The sequence below is a fragment of the Ambystoma mexicanum genome, chromosome 10 (assembly GCF_040938575.1).
Source record: "Ambystoma mexicanum isolate Mex_15411 chromosome 10, UKY_AmexF1_1, whole genome shotgun sequence".
Taxonomy (NCBI): domain Eukaryota; kingdom Metazoa; phylum Chordata; class Amphibia; order Caudata; family Ambystomatidae; genus Ambystoma; species Ambystoma mexicanum.
This window is the reverse complement of record NC_090932.1, coordinates 1,438,386,974-1,438,402,662: the sequence shown is the minus strand read 5'-3', so window position 1 is coordinate 1,438,402,662 and position 15,689 is coordinate 1,438,386,974. Positions and strand designations below refer to the sequence as shown.

Here is a 15,689-nt window from a genome sequence, read left to right as displayed (position 1 = left end):
CGTACCCCCCAAAATCAAGGTTTGTCTTGGCAGTACGGCCCCCATGCAAAGCATTTACCAAAACCAAACCCAGACATAGAAACCATCTACATCCCTCCTAATAACATTGGAGTCACAGCACAGATCGAAGTCAGAGAGAAGAAGAAACGATGACTTAATGCCCCTTAAAGTCAAAAACAGTGAATGATGTAGAAACCAGCAGTCGCTAAACAACTGACTGCAATCTGCGTATATGTTTTTCCCCCCTTTATAATTTTCACTTTTTTTTCCCATTTACAAATATTATTGAATGGCCTGATTACCAGGATGAGCCTAACAATAACAACAGAACATCACCAAAGCATTTCATTTTCCCCCATCCAAGCTTAAGCCTTAATACAACATATCCCACACACATCCATGACTTGAGCAGTCACATGAAAGTCCATTGCTACCAGGAAACCCGTCAAATGCTACCTTTGCCCAGATGCATTAAAGGGAAACCTACGCAGTTTCCAGTTCCTCTGTATACTGGCCCTAAAACTAAAACACGAAAAAGGTTCATCAACCTTCTTTCAATTTAAGTCAATCCGTGAGGTATTCTCCACAGACCGGCGCACCAATGGGCTCCGCTTTATCTTCGTTCAAAAAATAAACCTTAAAAAAGTCAGAAGGCAGGCAGACTAAAACGTGCATCCAGTAGATCAAACGCTATCGCTGCCAGTCTCGAGATCGTACCCCAGGGTCCACAGCTGAAGGATCAGCGTTGTGCATCAAAGAACCAAGGCTCTATCCGCGTTGCGTGTTATGTGTATGTCCGCCACGCTGCAGTTGCTGTTATACGTTGAACGCTACCGTTGGCGAATGTGTATATTTAAGGCAATGTCCCTGTGCAAGCGGGAGTGTTTACGTGCTATGACCGGTGCCAAATCCACTACCATTGCGCCCGCTGTCCATTAGATGTCCCGACCCACCTCCTCACCTGCAGTGAAACGGAGGAACTCGATCCTCCAGTCTCGCCATCCGCACACCAGTTAGGTACGGAGACATCGGAGATCCCCACCGCTGATCACATATCCGTTTCTCCTCCATTGCTAATGTTCTCCACAGTCAATTCGTGTCACACACTGACGTGATCCACGCAATGAGCATCGCTAGGGCCTTTCCTCTAACATCCGGCTTCTCGTAGCACAAAAAAAGACGCAACGGATCCAACAGTTTACTGTAACCGACATTTTTTTTTTTTTTTACTTTCCAAAATATATTACTTCAATAAAGAAATAGAAACAAGTCAAAACATAAACACAAGGAGTAAAAGTAGAACTGTGAAACTTGATGAAAATAAGAAGTAGAATCATCTTTTCTTCTTGGAAGGTAATGAATGACCTCTGTGAAGTGGATGCAATTGCTTCCATAGGCTATTCCACATCCGCCTCATTTCCCAAATCACTGAGATAAGCCTCAGCACTCTTACTGTCAGTAAAAGAGAATAACCTACCATCTTTGACAACACGGAGGATGGCAGGATACACCATGTAATATTTAAGGTTCTTTGCTTTTGCCTTGTCTTTTGCTGCTTTGAAGTCTCTCCTTTTGTCAAGGATGTCACGGCTAAGATCCCCAAAAATCATCACTTTATGCCCATTCCAAGATAAATCCTGCAGTTCCCAAGCTTTTTTAAGTACCATTTCCTTGATTGGGAACCTTAAAAACGTCACCACAAAATGTCTGGACCACTGACCCATGCTAGGTTTGGAACCCAAACTCCTGTGTGCCCTGTCCAATTCCAAATTCATCTTAGGGTCCAATTTGAGTAAGGACATTAACATCTTCTCCACAAATTCCATAGGCCTTCCCCTCTCAGCATCTTCAGAAATGCCAGCAATCCGGACATTACTTCTCCGTGAATAATTTTCCTGTTCTGAGAGTTTCAAGGACAACTTCTCATTTTTCAATTGCAGATCCTTCATATGATTCTCCATCCTCTCCACGTTACTATCCATTACATTCAAATGAGTTTCTGCTCTATTAAAGTTAGTAGCTATTTCAGTGTACCTTTCATCCGCCTTGGTCATCCTTTCCTTAATTTCAGTGACATCCAGAGTCAGTTTAGTCAGCAAGTCCAATATTTATCCACTCTTTCATCAGAGGTTACATCTCCACCTCCACCTCCACCTCCACCTCCACCTCCACCTCCACCTCCCTTCTGCCTCTTTGCAGGTTGTTTTGGGTCAGAAATGACAGAATCAGCCATGGTAGGGCAGAGAATTCAGTTCAGGTGTAGGAGCTCAGCCTTCAGGCAGCCATCCTTGGAGCTGACAATTCTAGAATGTTCTAACCCTGATTTTCTTAGCCAGGCAAATCATCTAACCACTGTACCAGCAGCCATAGAGCTGCTAATACAATCCGCAGTGGTCAAACCTGACAGTAAGGATTGACACACAGCGTATTTTCCATCCAGAACAATGCAAAAAAAACAAACAAACAAACAAAAAAATCATCCCTTTCTTCACCCTCTGGGATGTGTCCAGATACCATGGCAATCACCTCCCACAAAGTGTAGGTGAACTTTGCCAGTGCACACATTGCATTGGCTGCTTTCTGCGCCATTCTCCCAGCAGAAAAAAACTTTCCCCATAGAATCAAGCCTTTTATCCTCCCTGTCCGGAGGAACCATGGGATAGGCTACTCCATTAAATGCAGAAGTGGCTGCTTGAACAACAAGGCTTTGTGGACTTGGATGTTTCAAAAGAAACTCTGAATCCACTGATGAAGGTCTGCATTTCTTTGTGAAGCCCTTGTGGACTGCAGGAGTGGTATCTGGTCTTTTCTAATTCTCCAAGACCCTATTCTTGACTGCGGTATGAAAAGGAAGGATTGGGTCCTTAGGTGGCCCCTTATCCGAAATATCAGTCAAGTCATCCTGTTCATACTCAACAGATGACCTGACCCAGTCCAGGTATTCCATTACCTTGCCATCACTGATCTATAAGAAGCATCGGTGTGTCCTGTGCCTTCATGAGTGCCAAAATCACCTTCTGGAGAGGTATCCAGACAACTGGCATCCTTTAGGGTGTCCACAAGGTCCTTCATTCTTGATTCCTGGGATATTAGCTCCTCTGGAACGCCAGGAGTGCCATACTCCAGGCCAAAACCATAATGAGAGCTTTCCTCCTCTAGGAGAGGCGCACAAGATGCCTTTGAGGACTTTGAATCTGTCGAAGTGTTTGACGACCTGCCGTCCGAGCTCCAAGGCAGGTGCTCAGCTGTTTTCATCGACTCCCTGTCTGCCTTCGGCATGACAGGGTCAGGAGTCTATAATGACTTCAATGAAGGGGCTGATGTCACCACCTTATCTAACACCTCCAACATCTGCAGATGGATTTTCTTCAGTTCTGCCTTACTAGCCTCCTTCTTTCTGGAGCGATGACGCCTTTGCTTAGATCTCTTCGAAGACGATGAAGAGGAATGACAAGACCACAGGCGTCAGAGACATACCTGATGAGTTTTAACTTTTCAGATAAAATGTGCAAACTACACAGTTATTGAACACGCCGAGCTGAAGAACCGCTTCGAGCAGCTGTGCAGAAAAACAGAACTGAGGCAATGGGCGCAGTGCATTGCATATATATATATATTTTTTTTTTTTTTTTTTTATTTAAAGCATTCAGAGTATACACATACAAACTTTTGCTTTCAAATTCCCACCCTCCTAAACAAAGCCAAGCAATGCAATTCTTAGCAAATGTCATTTTCTGGTTTATCCCTTCCAGACTCTTGGGTCCGTTAGTGTTTCTGCGTTACTACACTAAACAGAGTTGCTATAGGCTTGGCTCTGAATCTGTCATTTGTCATTCATTTAAATCAAGTTTCTCATTAAAACTCTTCATCCGGGCCTATACATTTTTTTGTCAACACTTCTAGGAAAATACCTAGAGCTCCAATTATCTTCTGGTTCGGGTCATCATACACGGCTTCCCACCAAAGCTTGGCATCAAGATCACAGGCAGGGCTTAACACTTTATATAACAATTTTGACCTTTCCATCTTTAATTCTGGACATGTCAGTATTAAGAGTCGTAATGATTGCATAGGCAGCAGATATTGTCATTCACCAGCCCATAGTTCATTAGGTTCTGTTTCGTATGTAGAATATTAAATCTGAAGCATATAACAAATCCCTGTGTTTTGGATTTACACTCTGAGGAACTTTGGCATAATTCCTGGATGATTGGTTAATTTTGTTGATAAGTTGTGAAACTTGGATGTAGATCGCGCAGCTTCCTATTGTGCCCAATCTACAGCTAAGAGCAACCTTTTTACCCTAGTCGGGTTATTACAAAAAGAGTGTTGACCACTAGGTTATTCAAGATCTCGATGCATTTCTTTCTCCACTCTCTTAGGGGCCAGAAAGGGATTTTCACGCTTTCTCTCTTTATGATTTTATATTGTAGCGGACAGTCTGGACGCACCCCCTTCCTATATGCAGATAGTGCTTTCCAGACTACATGTACATGCAATGAATGAAGGCCAAGTTTGTGGCGAATCACGCCTATTGGTACAGCATTTGGTATTCTCAGAAGTCTCCTCCAAAACCCTGCATCTAATTTGTCCCAGGTTTCCCACACGATTCTCAGACCGGTGTCCCCTGCGCAGGTTATTGTCGGAGTTACCTTTGTATTATAAGAATCCACTAGTGGTTTCGTTGTGAATTTGCAAAAAAAAATTCTTGAGTATTAATGCCTGCGCCGTCAGATGGTCCATTTTTAGTTGCAGGTGTTTCATCCATGGTTTATCTCGCCAGTCAGCACCGATTATGGTACCTAGATATTTTGTGCTCTTCGTTATTGGGATAGGATTGTTTCCAAGACACCATTTGAACGGTTTGTTCACTTTCACTTGCGTTTATTATTATGATTGCCCATTTCTCAGCATTCCATTTTTGTTGGTCGTCTTCTATGTATTTCTCAAGTGCTTTTAGCTTTTGCTGTAGGCCTACTGCAGTTGTATCTAGCAGAATAAAGTTTTCCGCATATAATAAGTGACCTATGGCGTTCCCAGCTAATCGCGGTGAGCTTGTTCTCGGTGGCTCAAGCCTGTCTTTAATGTCCAAGATATAGAAATTATACAGTACTGATGCCAATGGACACCCTTGTTTTAGGCCTTTAGTCGTGAGTATCGCATCACGTAGGGTGCCCTTCTGGTCTATGCACACCTGTATACTCGTGTCAGTATGTAGTGCTTTAATGGCAGCCACTAGATCTGTCAGATAGCCCTTATGCCTCTATTTTGCCCACAAGATTTGACAGTCCACTCTGTCGAAAGCGGCAGCCATGTCTATACATGCCAGGAATAATTTTTGATTCTCATGCAAGGTTTTCATTTTGAGTAGATGGAGTAGTAGCATCTCCACAAAACCGGCTTGCCTATGATCGATATTCTCGCTTGTTGCCAGCCATTCTTTTAGTCTTTTTAGTAGGATGCCAACATATATTTTTCCTAGCACGTCTAGTAATGATATAGGACGATAGTTTTCAGGTCTCAATCTATCGCCCTTCTTGAAGATTGGTATTGTTATGGCTTTTGTCCAGGATTCCGGTATCGGCCTGTTGCGGTTGATTCTTGTAAAGAGGACGAAGCACATATCGGGCCACAACTCTGGTGATTGTTTTAGGATGAAGTTGGTCAGACCATCAGGCCCCGGGGCACTTGATGTACTGCCCTTGTTAATTAAGGTCAAAATGTCTTGTTTATTAAAATCTATGTCCCATGCTTTTTTTCTGGATGCTTGTTATGAGTGGCTATCCAGGCTGTTCGACTGTTCGTAGATTTTACTAAAGTGCTCTCGCCATTGTGCTTCATAGATCGGATTTATCTGTTCAGAGCCCTGCAGACTTAGGTTTTTATTTACCAGAGACCAGAAGAAATTGGCATTTTTGGTATTAATTGCCATGAGCATTTGTTCAGAATCTTTTTGAAACGGCTGTGTTCTGTGGGACCAATTCCGATACTTCCTCATTAGTTCTTTCCTTTTGATTATTTTCTTTGAGACTGATTCTGCGGTCAGTGTCCTTAGGTCTTTTGCTAATTCTTTTTTTTTTTGCAAGGTCAGGATTATAATAATGTAGGCTCGTTACTTTGGATTTCTTAAAGTGCAGCCTGGTTTCCCTGAAGGCGGTTAAAAAAAAAGACTCTTATTCATCACTGTTGTCCACCAACTCCTGACACTTTTTTTTTTAATAGCGGGACCATTTTTGAGGATAATCTTGATCTATTTAAGCCATTGTTTACTACGACTTTATGTGGCCATGTTTTTTTGTTTTTACTACCTTGTTGACCAGACATTTCATTGCAATGAAGAATTAGTAAGCTGTGGTCACTCTTTGTCACTGGTAGAATTCTTAAAGAATGGATTGTTTTGTAGATTGTTAAAAAGTGGGGAAAAAAAAAAAAGAAGAAGAAAAAAGAAAAAAGTCCATAGTTGCACTTGCATTATACGAGGACCAGGTTGGAGCTCCTTGAAAGTCGCCTTTCAAGTTTCTGTTTACCCTATGAAGATCTCTTATTTGCATCTCGTTCATCCATTTCCTTGTACGCATTCCTTTTTGCTTCTTATAAGATGATTGCGCCTCTGGATTTGGGTTCTTACAACAATCTATATTCAGGTCCTCGCAAAGAAACAGGAGTGGGGATTTAAATTCGGCTCTCAAGTCATCGATCTGCCTCATGACTAAGTCTGAGAAAGCTTCTCCGTCTTTTGCTTTGATACTCCAATACAGGTTGAATACTAGTCGAGTTACATTGTCCAGGGGTTCTTGCTGATCTTCTTGTATTATTGCTATTTTTGTAAGGGGCGAAGGTGACATGACACAGGCTACTTTTCCACGAAGACTATTTTTTATGATAGTCAGTAAGCCTGCTGCTGGTCTCCCCTTTTGTCCTTTATAGGCTTTGTTCAGAAAGCACGTAAATCCATCTAGGGTCGGTGTCTCCTGTAACCACCATTCCTGTAAGCATATAATATCTGATGACAACAGCTCTTGGCTGAAGTTTTCAAATAAATGGTTGAATCCTCGGGTGTTCCAGCGTCTGCGTCCTACTCGAGGAGGACGGAAGCCCTCGAAGGACGGTGCCCTCTGATGAGAAACGTTTCTGAGTTCCAAGCAGGATATCAGAGTATATCAAAGATGAGGAATACGTGGGAGGACACAATTCATTGGAAGTATGGAATTTGCTGAGGTTTCTGAGAGACACACCTGTTTGATGGCGTGGCCAACACCCCTGCATGGGACTGAAGGACCGTTACCATCGCGGCACGTGGCGGGTAATGTAGACCGAGTTGCAAAAGTCTGGTTGGAGCTGCTTGATAACCTTAGTAGATGTTTCAGTGGACGTTCTAGGCTGGTTTATATGGCAGCGCGTCTCTATTGTGGAGATCAATGTTTGGGCATCGGCAGAAACTTGGCATATCACGGCTGGAAAGCGGAGTACACTGCAAATGTATATTTTTATGCCTGTGGGGGGGATGGACAATGCCCTCTCCAAGGATCAGATCACTGTAGAGCAGGCATCTTTGGGGTACCTGGTTGAGGAGCTATGGCGGATGAGTTTGGAGTGGAGCTGAAAGGTTTGGGGGATGCTGGAGGCTAAGGCAAGGCCTTGCTTACATAGTCTGGGTGTACAATGGGCATGGAGCACAACAGTGGTCTCGGTCTCGCTCTCTCTCTCATGAGGGATATCTGGTGCTTTGAGGAGAGAAGGTGGGAAGAGGCCATGTTGGGGTCAGGTGAGTGAGAGAGAGAGGGGGGAGGGGCAGACAGGGCAAATACAATAACACTTCCAACTGGTTTGTGGTGCACCGGAAAGGGGTTGGAGAAAAAGAGTCCCTTGTTGGGACGGCGTTGAAAGGTGAAGGAGTGAGGATTATTGTGGCCTGTCTCTACCTCGGAAGAAGGATGCTGCTAAGGAACTTGGAAGGAGACAGTGTTTGCATTTGCAGGTGCCTGGACACTCTTGGTGAGCAGGGAAGTGTTGCTTGCTTCTGCTCATACTTTGTGGGTTTCAGACAGAAGGTTGCTGGGTGTCAGTGGTACACGAGGGGAGCAGATTCTCGAGTGGACTGGTCACCTAAGGGGATGGAAGCTTGGTTGTCGTGGCTTATGGGTGCTGGTGTTGTCCGAAGCATTGGAGCAACTGGAAGCAGAATGGATTAAAGATTCAGGTGGGGAGCAGTACGGAGGCCTCACATGGGGTGTCCGCTCCTGGACTACTGGACAGGTTGCTGTTGGTACTCTTTTCAGAGGAGAATTGCCTAGCATTTCGGTCTTGGGGACACACTTGGACTGCCCAAGTGGGTGGGACCAGAGTGATATGCAAATAGATAGCTAGAGCTAAAACGTGGATGCATACCCTCCCAAGTGGGGTTATTTGGCCGCAGTTCTCCGTAGAGGGGCTCCCAGACCTTTTTATGTATTAAAAGATCCACAGCCGTTTTGTTTTTCATTCTAAAGGATGTCTGCATTTAATATGGGTTGGGTTCTATAGTTAAGTGAATAGGAAAGGATTGGTGCAACCAGGAAGGTCAATGGTGATCGACAGGGGCCAGCATTTCATAAGCGTTGCATGGGCGGTTTCACTAGTAGCCCCAGTGATAAGTTTCCTACATACGCTGTAACTTTATATTGCTGGCGTTTACTGCTTCCTTGGAGTTCCCCTTTGCCCATTATGCATTATTACTGTGTTCTATGTTCTATGGGACATTGCGAGTATAACATCTAAGGAGAAGAGCACTCGTTCCAGTTCTCTAGGTACGAAATGATATGTGATCATGTAAACAATTTAGTATAGTTCTCTTTTGGAGACCCTCAAATGAAGACAATTATTTTTCAATGTTATTTTGATGATTATGATCAGCACTATCGCTCCTATTTAAAGTCGGCCACTCTCACAAACGAGCAACTCTTAACTGTTCTCTCCATGAACAAGGAACCCTTAAAAGATCACTTAGCTATTCAGAACAACTGTTTATCCCACTTTTCTTGTGTTACCAACAACACTCATCTTCTACACCTCCTTGGACTAGACCACTAGGAAACTAAACCTACATATCTCCCATGATTACCTTGGGACGCTCTAGGGCCCCTCACGCACCCAATACAACACCATGTTTTATCTTCTACTATTCCAAAGCTGCCTGGAATCACAATCTGTAGCAAAACATAGTGCTGTGTCATCTCCATTTAGAACTTGGTCAGTATCTCCTGGACGAACATGCTCCATTACCAAACATGTTGCCCCTGCTGTATTCCCTCCAACATCTATCCCTGCTTTCCTGCCATTCTACTATACCCTTCACGCACCAGTTTCCTGGTTACTACTGGGCTGACCCCATGACTGGGGAATGGTACCAACGGACAAGGATAGATGCTTTAAAACTACTATGGTGGTGATTCAGCACAGTATTAGAGCAAAGTAACATAACTTCAGTGAATGGAAGGTAAAGGGTCGCAAATGGCTTACCACATGTCAACCACAAAAGCCCCTGCACCCCAAGACAATAGAAGTGATCATACAATGTCTACTGTGCATTTTATATTACATACACAAAAAGGCACCGACTGCGCTCCGACGGTGCAATGGCCGTGCTGGGGCTGCTGTAAATTCATTGCATCTGTGCATACCACGTTCATGACGCCTAACCCTTCCGATTGATCCCCGTTCCGGAAATATTAGTATAAGATGCTCCTGTAAGCTCACATAACTACCAGCACTTCGGGAGGTCCTGATACTCGACAGCATTCTAACATGGTCAATCTTGTCTGCCCAAAAGACTTAGTATTAAATTGCATACGGAAACACAGCTAACGCTCCCTACAATTCTATCTATCACAATGTTTAAGGGAGACTAGCCCCGTACTATTGTCATTTGAAAGGGAAAATAGTCTGCTAAACTACTCGCTTCATTCGATTTCTGCTGCCTAAAGATTATACCATTATAATGCATTAACGTTATTGTACATCCATTGTTCACGGCTAGGTGTCCCAACATGAGTATCACGTGTGCAACATAGGCCACTCTACTGTAATAGCACATTGAATATACCGACTCAAAATATCTGAATATGTTGCCCTTTACTTTTATTCAGTGCCAGTGACTATATATACATTCAGTATTGTTGCTAGAGTTTAAAATTCAGTTGCATATGTTGCCCAAATCCAAATGCTGCTCCTCAATACATTAGCTTCAGGGGCTTGTTTGGGAATACCTTTAGCTAGACTACTATTGTCCTTGCAATAGGAGTCACCTTGTGTCATGATTGTTATACCGCCGGCTTAGCTAGATCTTTTCTCCCAACTATGCAGGTCATTACTGTTTTGACTGCAAGTGGTCTGATTACTATCTTGTTTGTTAGCCTTCTTACCCTATTTGCAACCAGCATGCATGCAGATAACCAGCTACCACCTTGTAAATCTGGGATGTTAAGACCATGACCCTATCTATGTCGTCCGCTGATATACCACCCCTGTGGATTAAGCCAACTAGCTTCCTGCCTGCCCTTAAATCCTGCCTACCAATATCAGACCAACTTGGTTTCTGCCTCAGTTTGACTTTGATGTCAATCACCTGAATTTAGGATCCACTTCTGTTGGAGCGCACCAGCCCTTAACATCTTACCAGGGCATTCAAGGATCAGACGCCAATCCAGCATGTAAATTACCATGCTCAAACATGAAAAGAAATGAAAGGCTGGGTTCTAGACTCCAATTTAACTACCTAACTCACACCAGCCGACTGAACCAACCGAGCCAAGACCATTCCAAAAGGATTTCCTCATCCAAGATCTACAAAGCAAAAGAAAAACTTTATCTATACTATCATTACAGCCATCGAACCTTATGCCTGGACGGATCTATAGACAACATTGCACCTCTCAAACTGTGCAAAAGCAAACCTAGAGCCCACCTGAACTCTTGGTTCACTCCCAAACTTAAAACTACTCGTACATAAAAAAGAAAAGTGGAAGCCTTGTGGAAAAAGCATCCCACAACCGCCAACAAAGACAATTTAACGAAAATGACAGCTGCCTACAAATTAGAAATACTACAAACTAAACGCAACACCTATAATGATAGTACAAGGGAGCTATTTATAATTCTAAGAGACCTGGATCCCCTATCACACTGTCAGACACCTGTAGCAGGGATAAAACATGGTGCGCGAATATCCAAAATGCCTTATCCACTAAAATCTTGCTCCTCCAAATTAAAATAGCAAACATAAAATTGACCTTTTCTAATTTGGGCACTACGCAGACTTCCTCTTCTAACGCCTTGAAACCGACCAGAAATGTTTATTTGCTCAAGTCTCTATCCAAGAGGTGGTAGGTATCATAGCTTCGCTTAAGACTTTGAGTTGCCAGGGTGATACTTGCCCAGCCTCCACAATTAAAGCAGCAGCCAGAGACCTGGCCCCCTTCATTACCAACTTAATCAATGCCTCCTTCCAATCATGTACTGTGCCTACTAACCTAAAGGATGCTTGGGTCTTACCTCTTCTAAAGAAACCTTCCCTTGACCCAAGCATGCCAACGAACTACAGTCCCTTTCTTATTAAAAATACTTGATAAATCAGCCTACCTCCAGATACAATCATACCTGGAAATCAATAATTTATTTGGACTTCGGCAATCTGGATTCCGACCTCAACATGGTACGGAAACTGCCCTAATCGACCTTAAGAACCAAATTGATGAACTGCAAGACAATGGGAAACTTGCCCTCCTACTCCTTTTAGATTTATCCCCGGCATTTGATTTGATGGACCATAAAATGGTGTGCAACCATCTGTCCACCGCAGCCCACTTTTCTCCGGAGGACATAGCCTGATTCAATCCTTTCTGAATAACAAGTCTATGAGAGTATTCTCACCCTCTGCTGCTGCAGACGCCAGCCAGATTACATGTAGAGTTCTGCAAGGATCTTGTACTTCGCCCACGTTGTACAATGTCTTTACCAAGCTCTTGTTCGATGACCTGGACCATCTGGGTGTCACCTACACTAATTATGCAGATGACACCCAGATTCTCATACCGATGTCTGGAATCTATGATACAGACCTAGCCCTAGTTAACAAAATCATCATCATTCAGGCATGAATGGCGGCACACGGCCTGTGCCTGAATGATAAAACAGAACTCCTAGGAGCCCCTGCCAAGCTTATTAAACTTAGCGACCACTACCTTTCATTTAATATTGACAGCATTGACATAAAGTGGCTTCTACCTAGACTCAGCACTGGACCTATGTAAGCAAGTCAACGTTACGGCCTCAGAGACTGCTTACACCTGTAAGTTGATCCATGCATGCAAACCTTTTCTTTCTACAGAAAGCTGCATTATCCTAGCGAGGGCATTCATTCTTTCAAAACTCGACTATTGCAATGCTCTATATCTAGGAGCCAACAAATATATTATAAACAAACTCCAAATCTTACAAAATAACGCAATTAGAACCGCTCTGAACCTTCCAAGAAGACAACATATCTCAGAGGCCAGACAGAAGATCAATTGGCTTTCATTTAAGGACGGAATTCACCTCAAAACAGCTTCTTTAACCCACAAATAGCTCAATAACTCAGCACCAAAATATCTAAAGAAAAAATAAATAAATAAAAACCACAAATAGTACTCAAATATTCAACACGCCCTACGAGGACTGTCAACTCCTTTTGCCTAAAAGTTCCTAGATTTAAACTAAACAAAGGGGGGGGGGGTCGTTTTCCCGTTCTCGCAACCAAGTTTTGGAACTCTCTACCTGTAACTTTGAGAGCCAATCAGTCTTTCAACAGCTTTAGAAAAAGTAAAAAGTAAAAAGTACCAAAAGTTGTCCGATTATGAAAGACTCTACTGCAACATAAGCAAGCCTGTTCTATACAGACCTCAACTCACCCCTGTTATCTTTGTAAATGGCTCACGTGTATATTTCTTATGTATTATACTCTTAGCTTTGTGTTAATTATTTAACAATTCACTGTATTATTCTTGTAACCATTGTATACCGGACCATATGTAACTTGTAAATTGAATATTCATCTGTAATGCGCCCAGATAACTTTGGTTTCGGAGCGCTATATAAACAAACATGTACACAATCAAAAATGTAATATGTTTTTCACCACACTATGATTGCGACTAAACAGTAATTGTGTGAACAATATTATCACGTACCATTTGTGCGAGGAAAGAACGCAAGAAAGTGTAAATTGATGAAAAGTACTCTGTGGTCATTAGGAAACACGCCAGAAAATCATTACTCCCTGTACTCTGTGGTCATTAGGAAACACGCCAGAAAATCATTACTCACTTTACACAATGTTCACCGACTATCAAACAACAGCCCAAAACAGTTAGTCACTTTATTAGCCCAAGCACTGACATGAGAAAAATGTCCAAACCACCATGGTGGCCAAGAAAATAATCACACTTACGGCTATTGAGTGAGTACAAATACTAACGCAATAATATCAAATGTCTCAATCTGACATCCAAAAATGCAAGAAGCAACTGATATACTGGCTTCGACTCATGTCAGAGACAAAAGCATCGCTGTCCAAAGGACAACATTATGGTGACTTTGCTGGGGTTAGTTCGGAATGAAGTCATAATGACGAACATTAGGTATGGCAGGGTGAAAAAGCGAAGGGAGGCGTCTACACGCCCAGCATGTGGCCCTCCACAGCTGACAGTACACGGGATCCAGCCTTACGGCCCGATCCTAACGCTCAGCCGAATCAGGGAGAAAGCATGGCAACTGAGCCGGAGAGGATTGTAGGAAGGATGCCGGGCCATCAGCAGCTGAGGAGGAGGATGCGGAGCATGTGCAGGAGCCAGCAGAGGCCGGGGAGGCTCGGGGCACTGAGCTTGGAACCTGAAGGGGATGTGTGCGCAAAGTGGAGGGGAGTGGGTGCGTGACACACCCCACCCAGCTTTTCTTCAGCAGGCATAGATCAGAAGAGGATGCTGGATAATGAATGGGGTATGTTTGGGGGAAAGGGGGCGAGGTAAAATTACAGGTCCTGCGTCTCCATAACCTTTCCGAGATGGACTACTGTCCAAGGTGCTGGGAACATAATGGGATGGACTTAGACGCCACATCGCAGTTCTTCGGGGAGGGGCGAGGGGGGTAAAAGAGGAGCGTACAAGGGGACGGGGTGTGTGAAACGCCCATCAATTCACGAGGGGTGGGGGCGGTGGATGGGATGAAACAGGAAGCCGAAGGAAACATGCCAAGAGAGGGGATGACAGATCACAGCCTCAAGAGGGACAGAGGAGTATGCAAGTAGAGAGGTTTAATAAAAGGAACACACACAATAGCCCCTATTCACGAAAAACGGCCGGCAGGTGTGAAGATTATAGCCCACCGTATGATGAGGCTCTGAAGTGACAGCGACTCACGAAAGGTCAATGTTCGTCCGTTTTGATAATTGATCTAGTAGTGGGTACGGCGCTTCCTGCCTTTAAACAGTGAATTGGAGCACTTGATTCCTTGAGAAACGGGCAGTCCACCAAGATGAAGACATAAGGGTCTACTACGTTCAGGCTTACATCAGATAAATCTCCATCCATATCATGGCATGGGTTGCAGAGCAAGTCAGGTCTACGCCACTAAGTGAGGTACAATAATCATTCCCCCAGATGAGACCTCCAACAAGTCCCATATCAGCAGCAAGGTTGTGAACACCTACACCCTCTCAGGTATTCCTACCTACCATTAGCACCTAAAGTCTGGTCCCCACCCTACTCAGGGCCTGAAGCGCCAACACTTACCTCCAGCTCGGTATCCCCGGTCTCAGAAACCCCAATCTCGCTGGGCAGTTCCGCCAAGTCGGTGACCCGTATCAGCCCGTCGTGCAGAAATATCGTCTCCTCCTTCACTGACAGCCACTGGGCAGAGTCAGCGGCGGCCGTGCCCATGGCTGGATCCGGGCGCAGGCCCGGCCCCTTGGGGATACACACGGGGCTGCCACTAGCAGTCCGCCGGGGAGCCGAGACGGGCGGCTGACCCTCCTCCCATGGTCAGCGAGAGAGAGGCGGTGCGGAGTCCGGCGTTACGGGAGGAGGGTGACTGGAGCCCTAGTACAGCTCCGGCGGAGGTCCTACTAACCCGACCTGGTACACAACGCCGCCCTGGGGTAACGCACAGACCCGAAGACCAGGATCCCAATGCAGCGGTAGCACCTTGTGATACAAGCGCCGGAGAGTCCACAACTGTCAGTGCGACGCCATGTTGGAGGGAGGCGCTCCCGTCATGCACTGCGCCAACAATAAACCCACAACAAAAGCTGCTCAGTGTGTGGGGCTAATGACAGGGCAGATCCGAGAGGAGCACTCTGACAGCACGTAATGCCAGTGACAAGGAAGAGAGCCTTCAGACGCACGCACCCCGCTGCCCTCCGTCACTAATGATAGGGTATGGCCAGAAGGAGCACCCTGACGCAGACCTCGCCAAAAGAAGGGTGAAGCTTAAGCTATCAGAAGCACCCAGTGAGGAGCATCCCAATCCCATCTGCCAATGACTACAGGGCACTGTCAGGAGCACACCGACACCACTATTATATTACCAGTGAGAAATCAGGAGCACCCATTGAAGAGTTCTCTGACAACGCTCAATGAGTTCAGAGCCACCTGGAGCACACTACGCATTACTATCCC

General features: G+C 44.6%; 1 protein-coding gene across 8 annotated transcripts in view; it reads right to left on the bottom strand.

The window, feature by feature from the left end:
• HECTD4 (HECT domain E3 ubiquitin protein ligase 4) overlaps positions 1–15,431 on the bottom strand; it is a 4,298,785-nt gene extending 4,283,354 nt beyond the window's left edge. For 7 of the 8 annotated variants that reach the window (XM_069619492.1, XM_069619493.1, XM_069619497.1 and 4 more), the window contains exon 1: positions 14,805–15,430. In XM_069619492.1, the coding sequence (XP_069475593.1) occupies positions 14,805–14,951 (147 nt within the window). In that variant the 5' untranslated portion in view covers positions 14,952–15,430. Of the gene's footprint in view, positions 1–14,804 lie in introns of all 8 variants that reach the window. The other variant, XM_069619495.1, reaches the window with a different exon arrangement.
• Positions 15,432–15,689: the final 258 nt, after the last annotated feature.